At 35.7% G+C, this 16,375-nt stretch overlaps 1 protein-coding gene across 1 annotated transcript in view; it reads left to right on the top strand.

The window, feature by feature from the left end:
- MALRD1 (MAM and LDL receptor class A domain containing 1) overlaps positions 1-16,375 on the top strand; it is a 239,387-nt gene that overhangs the window by 91,190 nt on the left and 131,822 nt on the right. Inside the window, exons 21-25 of the mRNA XM_039549861.1 lie at positions 173-329; positions 3,777-3,887; positions 4,765-4,978; positions 8,520-8,767; positions 11,019-11,316. Coding sequence (XP_039405795.1) covers positions 173-329; positions 3,777-3,887; positions 4,765-4,978; positions 8,520-8,767; positions 11,019-11,316 — 1,028 coding nt within the window. The remainder of the gene's footprint in view (positions 1-172; positions 330-3,776; positions 3,888-4,764; positions 4,979-8,519; positions 8,768-11,018; positions 11,317-16,375) is intronic.

The following is a 16,375-nucleotide window of genomic DNA, read 5'->3' as shown; positions in this document are numbered from 1 at the left end:
AAATACTAGCTGCCTTTGCAAGGGTTTTTTTTTTTATATATATTCTGGCTACACACTAAGTTGCATCCAGATAGTCAGACAGCAGATGCTATCTAAGGAAATATTACAATCATAAATTAATTATGATGAAATGTTTTGTTTTAATAAATTATAACCCTTTTTCTCTGAGCAGGTGCACTGAAGAAGGCTGGTATATCTTTGCAGACAGCTCAAATGGAGAATTTGGTCACACAGCTGACATTGCTACCCCAGTTATCTCCCTTACAGGGCCCAGATGCAAAATCATATTCTGGAATCACATGAATGGTTCAACAGTAGGTTCTCTGGAGGTATGGAGGTGCTCTTTGTTCTGTTTTTCTGCATGAAATTACTGTGAGAAAATTGATGCCCTTTCTTTTTTTTAGTTTCATTAAAGCCTAGGCTGTGAGTAAATGAAAATGAACAATTGCTAACACTCTACTGCTCTCAACATGTTATGATCAGAAGGAAGCATGAGCTCAAGTAGACTGGAGAAATAATTTTCTATAACAACCAAAAATTGTGACTGTTATAGACATGCTATGGTTGGAATTTCCATACAAGAAAAAGCTTTGTGTCACACAGTACCATTTGACACTGAAAAGCAACAATAGGTATTTGGACATCAAGGTCTTTGGCTAAATGTGGGAGCATGAAAATAAGAAGTATCAAAATTTGACATAAAATTTTGTAGAAGAACCGTATTCTTTGAAAAGCTGAACATGTCACTTTCAGGGATTAATTATATTCATGTAAGCAGCATTGAACTATTTCTGTGGCATATAAGCAACAAATTTGCTTTCCCATATCCTTTTCGTTACTCCAGTTAAAATAAAAGCTTTCTGTGAAGGAAATTTAACACATTAGCAGCTTGTATGAGTCACTGAAGAGAGAAATGAAGAAAGCAGCAATGTTGTTCTAAACAGTTGTTTTTACCATGCAGCTCTGTGCTTATAATGGGATCTCCCAGGAATGCTATGAAATACCTACAGCATCAGGAATGGATTGAAAAAAATACTCAGTATTTACCCAGTCACCAGCGCAGTCAGTATCATATCGGATGTGGGCAGTGCATGTGAATTTAAATATACAAATAAATTCTGACTAGCTCAGTTACTCGGAATAACAAACTATAATAAAAGGCTGACAGAACTCAATAATTTTGTAATTCAAAACAAATTTTATGATTTGTTTACATACAAATATGTGTTGATATTAGAAATGAAATCTGGGATGTGGTGACCTACACACCCTGCGTGTGGTTTGCTAGGTATTCAGCGGAAGCATGTTCTGTGTTTTATTGGATTTTTCCTAAATAATTTTTTAAAAAATATAGTTGAATTTCTCCCAGCTAGGTAAAGATCTTGCTAGGCTGCTTGGCAAGCAGTAAAATATTAATTCCTCAGAATCAGTGGGAAATCAGGGCATAAAGATGGTTCATCCTCAGTTTTAAGGCTTGGGACCAATTAACGTGCTTTGGGACCTCTCTGCGTACTCCAGGGTCCAGGGCTTCTTTACAGTGTAGGAACCCATGTCAGTTGGAATCACATTCAAAGAGTGTTTTGTAGGAATCAGCAGGAAATTCTATGGAGCCACGGCCAGTATTACCACCACAAAAGGCAAATGTGTATAGTATAATTTTTTTTTTTCCCAGTTTCAACATAGATTACCATTTCCCTGTGTTCTTTAACTGATTCTCCCTCACCCCCCACCTAATTGATTTTAAGAGGTACCAAAGGAAAATCATGAGACCTTTGCACACTGTTAATAATTGCCTGGTTTCAATTGCTTGATTAATCAATTAATAATGGATGTAAGAATAACTCAGAATATAAAACTATTTAGGTGATATCTCATTATTTATATTAAGAAGGCTCTAACTATTGTATGAATGTGAATATTTTCTGTGCTTAAAAGACCTTTAATCAATATCTTCCCCCAAGACTACCACATTTTTTGGACTTTTGTGTCTTAGTCTGCATCCATGCCATCAAATATCATGTAGGATTGCTGAGGATTTTCCTGCTGTTTGCACGAATGGCTACCTTCCTGTGTTTCTATTATTTTCTTAAACATTGATTTGCTGTCACTTTCCTGAGCAACCTCTGTTTGATTATTTGTTGGAACCTTTTTTATTTAGTTTATGTACTCTGACTTGGCATGGGTAATACTACCAAAGTATTAGATGTGCTTTTTTGTGATGTAATTGAAATGCACAGAGCTTCAAAATTCATTAAGGTACAGGGAAGCCTTGGGTTCTAATAGCTCACAAATTTATGGCCATGTTTTACTTTAAAATTTTAACCTTTATCATGATATGATAGAAAATATGAATTTCTGATGAAGGAATTGGATATATAATAGAGTAGATAATTTACAGTCTGTAAGAGCATGTGCATGTATGTCTATAGTCATACATATATCTACCTTCATATAAATATATAGTTTGTATTTGAGAATAAAAAAAGATATTTTCTTTTTCAGCACACTTTATTCATTCAGATAATATCTGTAATCTCTTTTTCTCTAATATATTTATTTTCACTTAAAATTTATGTCTTCTATGGGCAGATCTTCCTGTCTATAAAGTCAGAAGTTACTTGTTTTTCTATCCAATTTAATATATTATCTATTTGTTTTGTTCCCCTGAAATGAAAGCTCTTTAGTGTGAGGATTTGCTGTTTGCTTGGCAGAACTTACCTGTTATGCAATATCATGTACACTCATGGGACTGCATAAATTTAAAACAAAAAAAAAGGGGTTTTCCATTATGATGAAAAATGCGTGGGCTGCCCTGAGAAGATTACACAGAGTAGCAGTAAATCCTTGAAAGCAGAAGTACTTCAGGCAACTGGTGAATGGATGTTTAGCTCTGCTAGTACTGGCTGGAGACAGAGCTTGACACACTTCATCAAACACCCATCTCGTTATTGTCAGCTCAGTTGAATTTGGATGCCCATGAGGTTGGATCAAAGAATATTTAGGGCTTTCTGCTCATGTTGAAGAGTGTTATCATTCCCCAATTTGCTGTTTACAAGGGTATGGGCTTTTAAAAGTCTTTCATTGCTCAGACAGATGAAATTTGGTCTTTACAAAAAAAGAGAAAAAAATTTATTTGTGGAAGAAACAAAATGTTTCATGAGAAAGGACAAGAAAATCTATCCTGGAAGAGCAGTTAATTGTATGCATGAACAAATATATTTTTCAGTAAGTCTTGTTAGCACTGTTTCCATGTTGTACAACTGAATCACAACCCACTAATGACCAATTTTTATTCATTGCTAGCCACTCTGGATAAATTAATGAGATATGTTAGTCCAGTTAAGGCTCTGGGCTGGGTATGTTTATGAGGAGATCAGAAATTCTCAAAGCATCATTTTCTTAGTATAATCATTTACACTGACATCTCCATTTGGGTCAGATTGGACATTAGGAAAAGGTTCTTCACCCAGAGGGTGGCTGGGCACTGCAACAGGCTCCCCAGGACAGGGGGCACAGCACCAAGCCTGACAGAGTGCAAGGAGCACCTGAACAGTCCTAGTCATATGATTCAGCTTTAGGTAGTCCTGCAAGGAGTAGGGATTTGGATTTGATTGCCCCTTCCAATTCCAGATATTCTATGATTCTGTGAATTTTAAAGGTGGAATAGACATTAGATGTACGAGACAATTTCATATTCTTGTATACAATTATAGGACTCTTAAGTGTGTTGGTAATGGAAATATTTTTTTGTGACCTAGAATTACTTCATTTTTTAGGTACTCTGTAAAAGCAGCAACAAGACTTCTAAACTATGGACTCAAAGTGGCAGCCAAGGTCCCCAGTGGAACAGAGCAGAAGTGTTCTTAGGAATTCGTTCAAATTTTCAGGTGTGTCTTCATATGTGATATGTTTCCTGGAGAGCTGGCTGTTAGTACTTCCATATTAAGCATTCTTCACCTTCTCATTTCCCTTTTTACACCACACATGTACCTCTCCTCCCGAATAGAAGAAATCGTCTTTTTGGCTGTCTGATTGGTTATCTGAGCAGGACTCAATTTTTGGAGATTGCTCACTCCTCTTTAATCTCAGACTGCTATCCTTTTTTAAGACTGAGAATCCCTTCTATCCTTGAATCCAACTCTGCTTAAAATATTCTGCTTCTTTCTCCTTCGTGTGCAGTAAGTAAAAACATCTGGGTTTTGAAAAAAGAACCTTGAGTATGATGTTCTCTTTGAAATCAGAGCAGATTCCCAAGCCTCTTAGAGGCTTGCTTTGTTGTAGACTTATGAAAAAAAATCCCAAAAAACCAGCTATAGTCAGTAACACGTTTTTAAAAGAGTTACATTTCCTGATACTTCTGTCTTGGAATTTTAATGAAATTTAAAAATTCTTTTTACATTCACAGGAATAAATGATGGATGGCAGACTAGTCTTTTTCAGAGTTACTTTGCAGAAGTAGGTGGTACCCTTGCCATTAATTCAGGATGAGTGGGGACTAGTATGTCTTTGAGTGGCATGACTTATTTCCTTTTTTTTGTGTGCTTGGTAATGTTAGCAGATGGTCCTTCAATAACTGTAGTGACAGATCTGTACCAAATGTAGTACAAGATTTTGTAGAATTATGCTTTGACAGTAAGAACTGACCACTTCATATGAAAAGATTTGTGAGGACCAAGTTCAGTCTCTGTTCTTTTCATGTTGTGTGTATAAGCTGTTCTCTATCTTATCAGTGGCTTACTGTAATAGCTCTGTAATTTTTATTAGGTTATTTTCAGGGCGAAACGTGGTGTTAGTTACATGGGAGACGTGGCAGTGGATGATATTACCTTTGAAGATTGTTCCCCTCTGCTTATCTCAGACAAACCTTGCACATCAGAGGAATTCATATGTGCCAACAAGTACTGCATCCCAAAGAATAATCTGTGTGATTTTGTAAATGACTGTGCAGATAACTCAGATGAAAGCCCTAGTATTTGCAGTAAGTATGGTAGTTTTTTAAATATAATTATCATAAATAACCTGCCTGCTGTGAATTTTTATTACTCAAATATTTTTGACAGCTCAGCTAAGAAAGCAAACAAGAAGGTAATAATTTAATTCTATTCCTTGGCTTTTAAGGATTTTAAATTACTATTATTTAATTTAAAGTCACACGAATGAAAATACAAAGAACTGCTAATGAATTTATTAAAATAACTCAGAAAGCAGCTGTCTTTAAAAGCAGAATATAATTATCCTGCTTTCCATATGAAAAGAATGTATTAAAGCTGAAAAAAATAATTCAAGCATAATGCCTTTGGGAGATGAGGGACCTACCTTCTTAGATATTTCAAGCGTTATCAGGTCTCAGCAAATCATTTTAATCTGGATATTGTACAATTTTGGTTTTACAAGACATATCAAGAAGCAGCATGTGTAGTATCTGATTCAAAGAATGATATTTCCTACCAAATGGCTCCTCCTGGATCACAATATATGGTATTAACATCTCCTTTTTTTCTACTACTACTCACACAATCAAATCTGCATTGTTTGGTACCATATTAACAGTTGCCTCATTTTTCTTAAGATTATGAATTCAGTTTATCAAATTCTCAGTGAATACATTTCTATGAAGCAAAGGTATGCTGATATCCTACAAAAGCTAGGGTACATGGCAAAGGAATCATGTTTTGCAAATTATTTTCATACTATTAAACTACTCAATGATTTCCCGTCCAGGAAGAGTACATCACTAACCTATATGGGACCAGTTCAGATCTTCTGCAATTAAAAATGAGGAGTATTCCAAGTTGTTATTACTCTGTTGAAAAAGGTTCTCAAACTTTGGCTTTTATTTTCTGGAATTTTCAAAAACTGTTTATTCATGGAGTTTTTTGGGGGTTTTTTTTTAGTTTTCTGGGTTGTCTGTCTTTCCCATGAAATATCATCAGACAAGTAAAAACTGAAGCATTAAGGGCAAAATACTTCAAATAAACTGATGGGATCTAGTTTTGCAATTACCACAATGAGGATTTTATTCTAATTTCCCATTGGAAGAGATGAATTGAACCAGCCCTACAAAGTGAATGCTTTCCTCTACCATGTTTTTTAATTATTCTTTTTACGTAACGAAAAAAATTGTGAAATTCTTTATAAAAAATTTCCCTAATTGCATCTTTATTGTAAGCTTTACAGTGAAGCATTATGGTGCTTCAAAAGCATGGGAGTCATTTAATATGCAAGTGCACAATCATCTGCAGTAACTTGAGCTTCTAAGCAGGCTGTCTAAATTCTCTCTTTCATCAGTGGAGTAACTTGCTTTCAGGCTGAAGTTCATGCAACTTAAAATCAGTTGTTTGAGTTAGATTAAATAAATTGTCCTGTAGATATGAGTATTTCTCTGTGTTGACTCTAGAGATCCTACAAGGACATCTAAATTTAGATTAAGTAATACCCAATATATACAGCATAATCAGGGATATTAGTGCTCATGCCTTAAGGTCTTGATTCTCGAAAACCTGTCTTTAAAATAAAATGGTCAGCTGTATGCATGAATTTTATTGACTTAAGATGGAATTTTTAAATAATGGAAGGAATTTCTTTCTGAATAATATTGAAATATTAAGTAATTAAATCAGTTAAAAAATATGATTATGACAAATTTTATGGGCAGTTGCATTCAGTTGAGTTAATCTACAATTTGGGATTTTCATAAAAGATAATCGTATCATTTAGCACATCAGGTTTGGGTTGGTTTTAATTGTTATTTCAAATGGCATTGTATTTGCAGACAAAGGTAAAAGACAGTGAAGCTAGTTTTCCTAAATAGCTCATATTTTTAAGAAATAGTTTCTAAATTTTTCTCTTTATGACATTCATAGATTAAAATTTAAAAAAAGAAATATTTTATTTTATTTTATTTTATATGAGCCTGAAATTTTTGTGGTAGCTCTCTGTCCTGTTTTGGTCCATGTCTAGATTCCATGGATTCTAGCTCCTTGGCCTCATTACTGATGCTTCTGAGTTCCTTTTAGTTAAATAAAACTACTTTCAAGTGGCTGAACTTTATAAGACCTCAGAATAGGCTCAGATTTTGTTTACATTTTGGAAGAGACTTTTTTTAATTTCTGATATTGTCCTACAAAATGATCCATACAGTTTCCGAATTTATCTTCAAAGCACTTTCCTTTTCAGCAATAATAGTAAGAATATTCAGGGCACAGTTGAAAGTCTCTTGAAGTCTCTGCTGAAATTCCAGCCTACTTCAGCAATTTTAGTCTTGGTAAACATTAAAATGAATTTATACATTTATAGAGAGAAAAATATACAGAACTTAAACTTGTAGCATGATGAAATTGACTTAATTTATGTGCACAGTTACATGGTTACTCACCATGATGGCTGTTTTGACATTCAAGATTCAAAAATGCATGTTCTTTCGTATAAAAATCAACCAAAATTATGACAGCTTTCTCCTTTTCTAGGCATTAAGTACAACTTAAGGAGAAATGTAGATTATCATAGAATCATTTAGGTTGGAAAAGACCTTTAGGATCATTGAATCCCACTCTTAACCTAGCATTGCCAACTCCACCACCAAGCGCCACATCTACATGCCTTCTGAAGACCTCCAGGGATGGTGACTCAATCACTTCACTGAGCAGCGTGTTTCAATGCTTGACAACCCTTTCAGTGAAAAAATTTTCCTGGTATCCAATCAGCCTCTACTGGTGCAACTTGAGGTCCTTTTTTCTTCTCCTAGCACCCGTTACTTGGGAGAAGACACCGACCCCCACCTCGTAGCAACCTCCCTTCTGCTAGTTGTCAGGAGCACTAAGGTCACCCCTGAGCCTCCTTTTCTCCAGACTAAACACCCCCAGCTCCCTCAGCCACTCCTCATCAGACCTGTGCTCCAGGCCCTTACCCTTCTTTGGACACAATCCGCCAGCAACTTTATTATCTGTGTTTCTATATTGGCTAATAAAATACAAGTGAATTGAGGAATTTTTCAAAAGTAGACTAACTTTGTGTGGGATTCAGCTCAAGGTTATCACACCTGCGTTTATCTTTTGCCTATATGTGTCTGTATAGTGACTGTGTTTTTATGGTGCTCAATACATTCATTTGAATGTATCTGTTCCCTAGATATAGGCATTTGCTCTTGTTCTCACCTGAGCTTAACATGTTCCTTCAGAAAGAGGCTGGTTTTCTGCATGTGTCTTGAACGCCCTAGGGAGGTCAATTAAGACCCTAAGGAGCTAAAATAGGTTACTAAATTTGGTTGCATTTATACCAAGGATTCTGTTGACTGTAATAAAAAAAGCACTGAGACCCACCTCATATATATGCAAGTATATCTATCCTATTATTATAGTCTAGAACATTAAAAAAGCTGTTTTTAATGAGATACATGGATATTATTTTTTTATAGTGAAGCTTTTTTTTCCCCATGGATTTGAGTACTACCTTGTACTATATGTACCTAATTAACTACTTGAAAATAAATCTCTTTTCATGTGTGTGCAAATAAATTTCAGGTACATCTATTGGGCATTGCAATTTTGAGTTTGAACTTTGTGGATGGAAGCAAGATGAAGATGATGATTTCGACTGGCACCTCAGAACTAGAAGTACTACAAAACTGGGCACTGGACCAGCTACTGATCATACACTGCAAGAGCCATCTGGTCATTATATTTTTATAAAGAGTTCATTTTTTCAGCTACCAGGACAGAAAGCTAGGATTTCTAGTCCAGTCCTAAGCAGAAGGAATAAAAACTGCAAGGTATGTGAGGGTGTGGTAGTAGCGGGAATGAAGAATTTGCTTTCTAGATTCCACCAAGGGAGTACTCCTAAAATGATTAAAGATGATTACTAAACTAATTCTTGTTGTAGAGAAGTCAGGATCTGATCTTATTTCATTGAAATCACAAGAAAAGAGATATCTTGGTGCAGGAGAATTGTTCTGGAAGTAAATGAATACTCTGGGAGATTCAGATGAAGCTGACAGTGAAGGTAGTGTCTGATTTACCATGTCTTATGCAACCTGTCCAAAGTAACAAACAACTATTTAAGGGTTTCTGATTTTATGGAGAAAGTGTGTATAAGTGCAGTAGTAATTGATTTTCAGAGAATACAACTGCAAAGGGAAGGGTGTGTGACAGATTTTGTCACCAGCTTTTCTCTGGAGAATGGAGAAGTGTAAGCCTTGATCCTCCAAACCAGTACAGCACATTGTAGTGACTTCAGCTTGAACATTTCTTTGCAAACCTGGAATAAAAAGTTTCCTGATTTTGATAACATCTTTTATAGTCTTTGCTAAAAATATAATTTCCCAGAAACTTTAGCCATGCCTTGTTTTGAACTTCAAGTTCGCCTTTATACATCTAATAAGTAGGTCTCTCAAGAAGATAATTTTGATTAGGCCATTTTTTAAAAAGCTTTTGAAATGAACTGTTTGTGTGATCACAGAAATATGCTCATCAAAGGAAGACTGTCTTAGACTGAAATAGTCCTAAACAATTTACTGGCTATGAAGGTGACATCTCTGTGCAAAATGTCTGGTCGCTTGCCTCTAGTTTCATTTATCTCATACTATTCATGAGGAAAATCAAAACAAGGAAAGAGTTTGTCTGAAACTCGGAAAGTGTTCTGCTTATGTTTGAGATTTTAACCAGTTCATTTTACTGAAATACTTCTGTCTGAAAACTCTCCAAACTCTTTATCGATAAGAAAGTCAAGAAGTATTAAACATAAAATCAAACAATTGTATGATTCAAAAGAAAACTTGACTAATTATGATATTCAGTAGCCATTATATAAATCTATATAAATTATATAAATCTAGCCATTATAAAATTATCTTCAAAATTGGAACCATGTTAATTTTTTATGCCTAAAATACATATATAAAAAAAATTCTGCTTACACAAGTGTGGAGATCTCAGCCTTCTGATTCTAGCATTATATTTGAGAGTATCTCTTTCTCTACATTATCTGGTTTTATGCTCTAAAAACACCTTTTCCATTTTTAACTTCTATGAAGAGAAAATCATGCAAAAAAAATAAAATAACTGAGAATGACATGTTCACCTCTGTACTGTTATGATGTATCACACATCAAATGCAATTAAGTGCTTGAAGCGTAACTATGGGAAACTGTTGCTTTTATCACATGAAAAATCATTTGCAAAATTGTGCAGGTTTAGGCACCTTGTACAGACCAAACTCTTGACACCTGTGATGTGGCCTGAAACAGTCAGTCATATTTGTGATATTTTACTTTTTGAAGGTTCTGAGCAGTTTTGAAACTTACACGTAGTCAAATGACCAAAGTGAAATTTCTGGTACAGGAAATTGTATGAAGGGAAAAAAATATTTCAAGGTCTGAAACTTCATCTTATAAGATCAGAGAGTCCCTTCAAGTATTTTACTCCTTCCTATGGGTTATTTGAGAAGAAAATGCTAAATCATATATTGCAACAGATTTAGTTTGTGATCTTAGACCCTTTAAGATAAATGGAAAAAGGAACATTTACATCAACGGGACAAGTTTCAGGCAGAGAAAATAAATATACATCAGCAATTATAAAGGGACATGCATGAATAAAAATCTTTTTGATTATTTTCTAATTGCACGCTCTAAAATCTACATAAACACATTTTTAACCAGAAAATTGTTCAGTAAACTGAAGTTGTTTCATATATTGTAAATGGCACTACTCCATTCCTCTGTTTCCTTATAAAGTATCTTAGTTCTTTTACATTTATATGCAAGAGTCATTCAAAGGGATTCAAGATTAGCTTTTGAAGATTTTAATGCTGGTTTTAAAGTTTGGCTTGTGGAATAGTTAAAAGATTGCCACTAGTCAGTTTTTTTTTGTTGCATTTTGATTAAATTACTGTTCAATCAGTAAAATTAATGCCTACTTTGAATGCTACTAGTAATGATCAATTTAAGAATTAGAGCAAATACAATAGCAGAATTTGTCTGAAGTCATGTATTGCATATTTTATGCTCTTGCTTTTGCTTACAGATAATTTTCTATTATCATATGTATGGAGTTCACATTGGATCGTTGATTATCTACCAGAGAACTACATTGAAACATGAAAAAATTCTCCTTAATCTTACTGGAAACCAGGGAAATTTCTGGCAGCGCAAGGCACTGACCGTGTCTGGAGATGGAGATGAAGATTTTCAAGTTGTCTTTGAAGGGATAGCTGGAAAAGGTCCCAAAGATGGCATAGCACTTGATGACCTCACGTTTTCCAGGGAGTGCTTACCATCCCAGGAGTTTTTACCAGCAGAACCCACAAAGCTACCTCCAACAGGTATGTTCCTGCTATGGATAGTCTGTGTAAGTTTGGAAAGAAGGAATAGCAGCATTGCTTTCATTTCTTTGTCTCTCTTTCAAAAGAGAAATAGTATACATATCTTGCTAACGACATGTAGAAATTAAAACACTTTTAGACAGCCCATGAAATTCTAATAAAATTATTTTATTAAATAATTGTTTGGGTACTGAGTCAACCCTTGTGAATCTGCAAAGTTTCTTGTCCAGCCATGTACACTTAGCCAAAATCCTGCTTAATTCAGTAGGATCTATTTATCAAAAGTTGTAAAATAGAGTTGTAGAATAAAGAACTGAATGGGACAGAGCTAATGTGGGTAATTTGCAATAAGGCCAGGAGGCTTAAATGGTTTTTTGCTGGTGGGAATTGCTACTAATACTGCTTAGGCACCATATCCATATTCTGCCTGTGTGGTATGGTGCCAGCATCAGTGCAATTATTTGCACCATCCTCACTTACTGCACTAGGGAAATAAGACTCAGAAAACGTTTACCAGAAATAATACAGTTTTGATGGGGATGAATCCCAATAACCCCAAGGTAAGAGCTACTCATGAAAGCACTGATGCTGTACATTAGCAATATTTGGTTGGACACAAATGATGAAAGAGAGAATCTTTTTGACAGAACAGGACAAATCTTTTTCCTCCTTCCACATTTATCACAGAGCTACTGAAATGTGACCCCTGAAGTGGAATTTAGGAGATGCATTTTGGTCCTGGGCCTACTACAAATTTCCTGCATGGCTGCAGAAAGTAATTTTATCTCGCTTCTCCGTCTTTCTGATCAATAAAACAAAGTTAATATTTCCCAGTGTCAAGGACTACCACGAGAATGGATCATTAATTTATGCAAGGAACTTTGCTGTGTTACTGCTGCTAATGAGTAGCCTTCCCCTTTAGGATGTCATTAAGCACTGCTCAGGCATTGGGAAATAACACTGATGAGACTACATCAAACCCAAGAAATTGCACTGAACTTCGAGCACAAGATAAGCAGGGAAGACATGGGCAAAATTTTCCAGACATCTCTCTGATAAGGTGCCAGTTACAGTACTATTGGCTTCTTCTGCCCAGCCTGTCATGGAAATTTATTGCAAATGAAATTGGTGTTTTAAAGTTCAGCTTTATATTAACATTACTCCAGGAGGAACACTAGCCAAGGTTTCTGATTCTTTATTTTTGTTGTATTCAGACTCTATCCTCTTAATGGGAGATGCAAGTCCCTGTGGCAATGTTAGAAGTTTTAAAAGCCTTGGTTTTGATAGTAAAGGATGTTCCAAAACACTTTTATGTTTTATAATAAAAAAGCTACTAAAATCTCAGGAAAGAGCCACCAGAGACTGATTTCTTGGTGTAGCTCATCTAAGATGTACTTTGTGAACTTCATAGGTTCACAACACTTTAAGGCAATAGTTTAAATTCACCCTTATAGTAAACCATATTTTTAATATTGAAAAATTTTACTTGTCCAGGATGAGAGTTTACATGACCCACTGAGGGGTTCAACTTACAGCTGCTACTTAGCAGTGGTATCTGTTTGCATCCTTGCTTGAAACTGGGTCTGCTTCTGCCTATAGAAATGCTCTGAACTGTGGCAAAATGCATGCTGGATGTTGTGAGAAGTGCTCTGTAATGCAACTTTTTAAAATAGAACCAGCTAGAATGGCCACGATGATCAGCTGCAAAAATCTGCAGCCCTAGGCTTAACTGCTTATATGTAGAAATAAAAGAAAGATTAACCAAAAGTAAAACACTTATATCCATTGCCCAATTTTTTAAAAGTTTCTGAGGATAAAGAAGATCATGCAGCAAAGATCTGTTTCTTTCTTGTCTCCAGCTAGGGAAAATATTTGCTAAGAAAGTAGAAATGCTTCATCTTTAAGAGAGAAATTTTTAGTTTTTGAGGTCTGCTCTAATACAATTCCTTTTCAATTTTTTCTTTTAGATAATCTTTGTAATATACACATCAGAGGAGATCCTTCTGAGTCTTATTGAGCCATATCCCTGTGTAAGACAAGTATACTAGGGTGTCTTTGCTTGTTATTTCTGCACACAGAGTCATATGGCAATGAATGTAGTGTAAAGACAAAATAGAACAGAGTCATTAAATGTTCTCACCTATAACACAGGCTCTCACTGTTCAGAAGAATTTTTCCCTGACTCTATATATAAACACCTTGAAATTCTGCGCATTAACAGAAATATATTCTAAGGTGGTTGTTTCTTTCAGCCAAATATGCAGTAATGTTTAAAGGCTGGAAGTGAGCACTGGACAGCTAGAAAAAATAATTTTGATAGTTAGCATTGTAATTTTCTATAAACTACAGGATTCTGTAGATTGTTCTCAACATGCTGCTTAGCAACAACAATGCTGAAGTGCAAAGCCACTGAGAACCGCTGAAATTGCTGGGCCTGAGAAACAATAAACATCGTTTTAGGCTGGCCCTTATCAAATTTTCATTGTATTAAGATCAGTTTTTACTCATATGCTACAATGGTACTGTGTGCAGCAAAATGCGAAGACAATTTTGTTCTAGCAACGCTATTTGTGCCTATTGCTGTGTCTCTGCAGTGTGCTAAGATTCTTGAGTTAGATTCAGCCTTATGTAAAGGGCTGCCTGTATCCACATGAGCCCATAAGGAGTCCCTGGCCACACTGAACCTTGTGAAAGTTGCAGTTGTTTCTGTATTTGCTTTGGGTGGTGAGGTTTTGGTAGCTGGGGGCTATAGGGGTGACTTCTGTGAGAATGTGCCAGAAGCTTCCCTCATGTCTGACAGAGCCAATTCCAGCTGGCTCCAGGATGGACCCACTGCAGGCCAGCGCTGAGCCCACCAGTGATGGTGACAGCATCCCTGTGATAACAGATTTAAGAAGGGGAAAAGTTGTTGCACAACAGCAATTGCAGCCAGAGAGAGGAGAGAGAATATGCATGAGAAAGAGCTTTGCTGTCACCAAGGTCAGGGAGGAAGGAGCAGGTGGAGGTGCTCCAGGTGCTGGAGCAGAGATTCCCCTGCAGCCTTTGGTGAATACCATTGTGAGTTAGGCTGTTTCATGGCAGCCCGTGGAGGTTAATGGTGGAATAGTTATCCACAAGTTATCCATGAGTAATATCTTATACTTACAGTTGTTTACAAAGAGACACCATGGATTTCACAACAATTTCCATGATCTCTAAATTTGGTTTTCCTCTCTTCTTTCTATCCCTTCCCTCCTGCAGTGTTGTTACTGACTATAAAAATTGCATATCCCTTCATCAGAGTTTCTGCTCATGTCTCTGTTCTATTCACCTGGGAATACAACAGCTGCCAAGGGCTGCCTGATCAGATTAGCAGGCTACAATAAAGAAAAGTTATTCCCGGAGACTACAGAACTGGTATCTGCTGACTTCAGTTTTGGAGAGAAGACAGTTATTTTCAGCAAATTAAAAGCAATTCACCGAAGTGTGGAACATGTCTTTAAGAATTTTGAGAATATAAGAATATTAACAGAGAATCACATCAAGGTCCATTTCACTTGATATCCTGTCTACTGATGTCAGTGAGATGCTGAACATATATGATACTTCCTCTTAATGTTCCTAAAGTTCCTTTTTAGGAGACCTTATGAACCAAATGTGGTTTTGGATATGTACTAAACCTTAATGTATTTGCCTTCTGTATGGAGCTTAGTTTCCCTGGAAACACATTCAGAAGTATAGCCCCTTCTCACTTTTTGCAGCAAGTTGCACAGTTCTGCCACCGGCTGAGAAAGTGACTGCTTTCACCGTCTCCTTTCACTGAAAATAGTGAACAGCCAAACATACCTACTCCATATTGTTCTCTGTGCAATCATCCTTATGCAACACTATACACTGAAGGAGTTTCAACTTATTTCTTACATGGAAACTATTCCATATGTTTTCCTTTCTCTGACTTTTAAAAAAATCTACGATACTCTTTTGGGATTACAAAATCAGGTCTGTGTAGAGCAGTAAGGAAATGAATGACCAGTAGAATGATACTGTAACAAAATGATTCTTTTTCTCTTTTCTCTCTTTCCTGAAAAATCCTAAAGCCTTGATTGTTTTGTCCTTTTTGAACATTGGGCTTTTGTGTTCCTGGAACAGTTTCAGTACTGTGCTGTGTCACTCTTTAGGAGTGGTAGTGATAGGATTTCACAACCTGTGAAAGACGGACTGTGTTATTCTGTGTAACTCAATTAACATCACATTTCATTGTCACTCAGGATGCAATTAATTTGCTAAACTGTGATTGTTTATCTCCATTGTAGTTGTAGAAAATAACTGACACACCGGTTGGGGCTGGATTATAGGAAAGTAAGTGCCCTGCAATGGCAGCTGATGTCAGGAAGGTTTTTTCAGTTCATAACTAGCACTGGGTACAGCCCCATTAAGCCACTTCCTTTTCACAAAAAGACTTTTCCTATTATTCATAGTTATTCCTTGCTTATGGCACCCTGAATACCTTTGTATCACTGGCAAAGTTTCTCAACTCATAATTCGCCCACTTCCCTTGTGTTTTATAAGTAAACATTAAGGAATATTGCCTTGCTGTTTTTCTGTTCTTTCCTTGTTTGTTTGTTTTTTATGTTTTGGTTGGTGTGGTTTTTTTGTTCCATACTGATTTTTGAATCAAGTTTCTACTTCACAAAAAAAATTAAAATGTATAGAATTCAGTAATCAACATAATTAAAATAAATATACACAAAGTAATAGAACAATCAGGAAATCAGATTTGCCAAAAATATTTCATTTGAAATATTGCTCAAAACTCTAGAGTGTACTCTAAAGGCCAAAGGATATTGCTTACATCACTCTTTTGCAGTTATAATTAGATTTATAAAAGTTTATGGACACTTAAATAGAAATAACTTTGGCAGTTTTTGTAACTAATATATAATTACAAGAATAATAAAATTTTATGCTTCAGTGCATAATATGATCTACTGAAAAGAGGAAAAAAATATCTCTTTATGCAGAAGTAATCAAATAACAAAGCATTTATAGCTTCCTTTGAAACAGCCAGCACTGACCATTG

This window comes from Corvus cornix, chromosome 2 (assembly GCF_000738735.6).
Source record: "Corvus cornix cornix isolate S_Up_H32 chromosome 2, ASM73873v5, whole genome shotgun sequence".
NCBI lineage: Eukaryota > Metazoa > Chordata > Aves > Passeriformes > Corvidae > Corvus > Corvus cornix.
The sequence above is the reverse complement of the archived record's forward strand: the minus strand, read 5'-3'. Positions and strand labels throughout refer to the sequence as shown.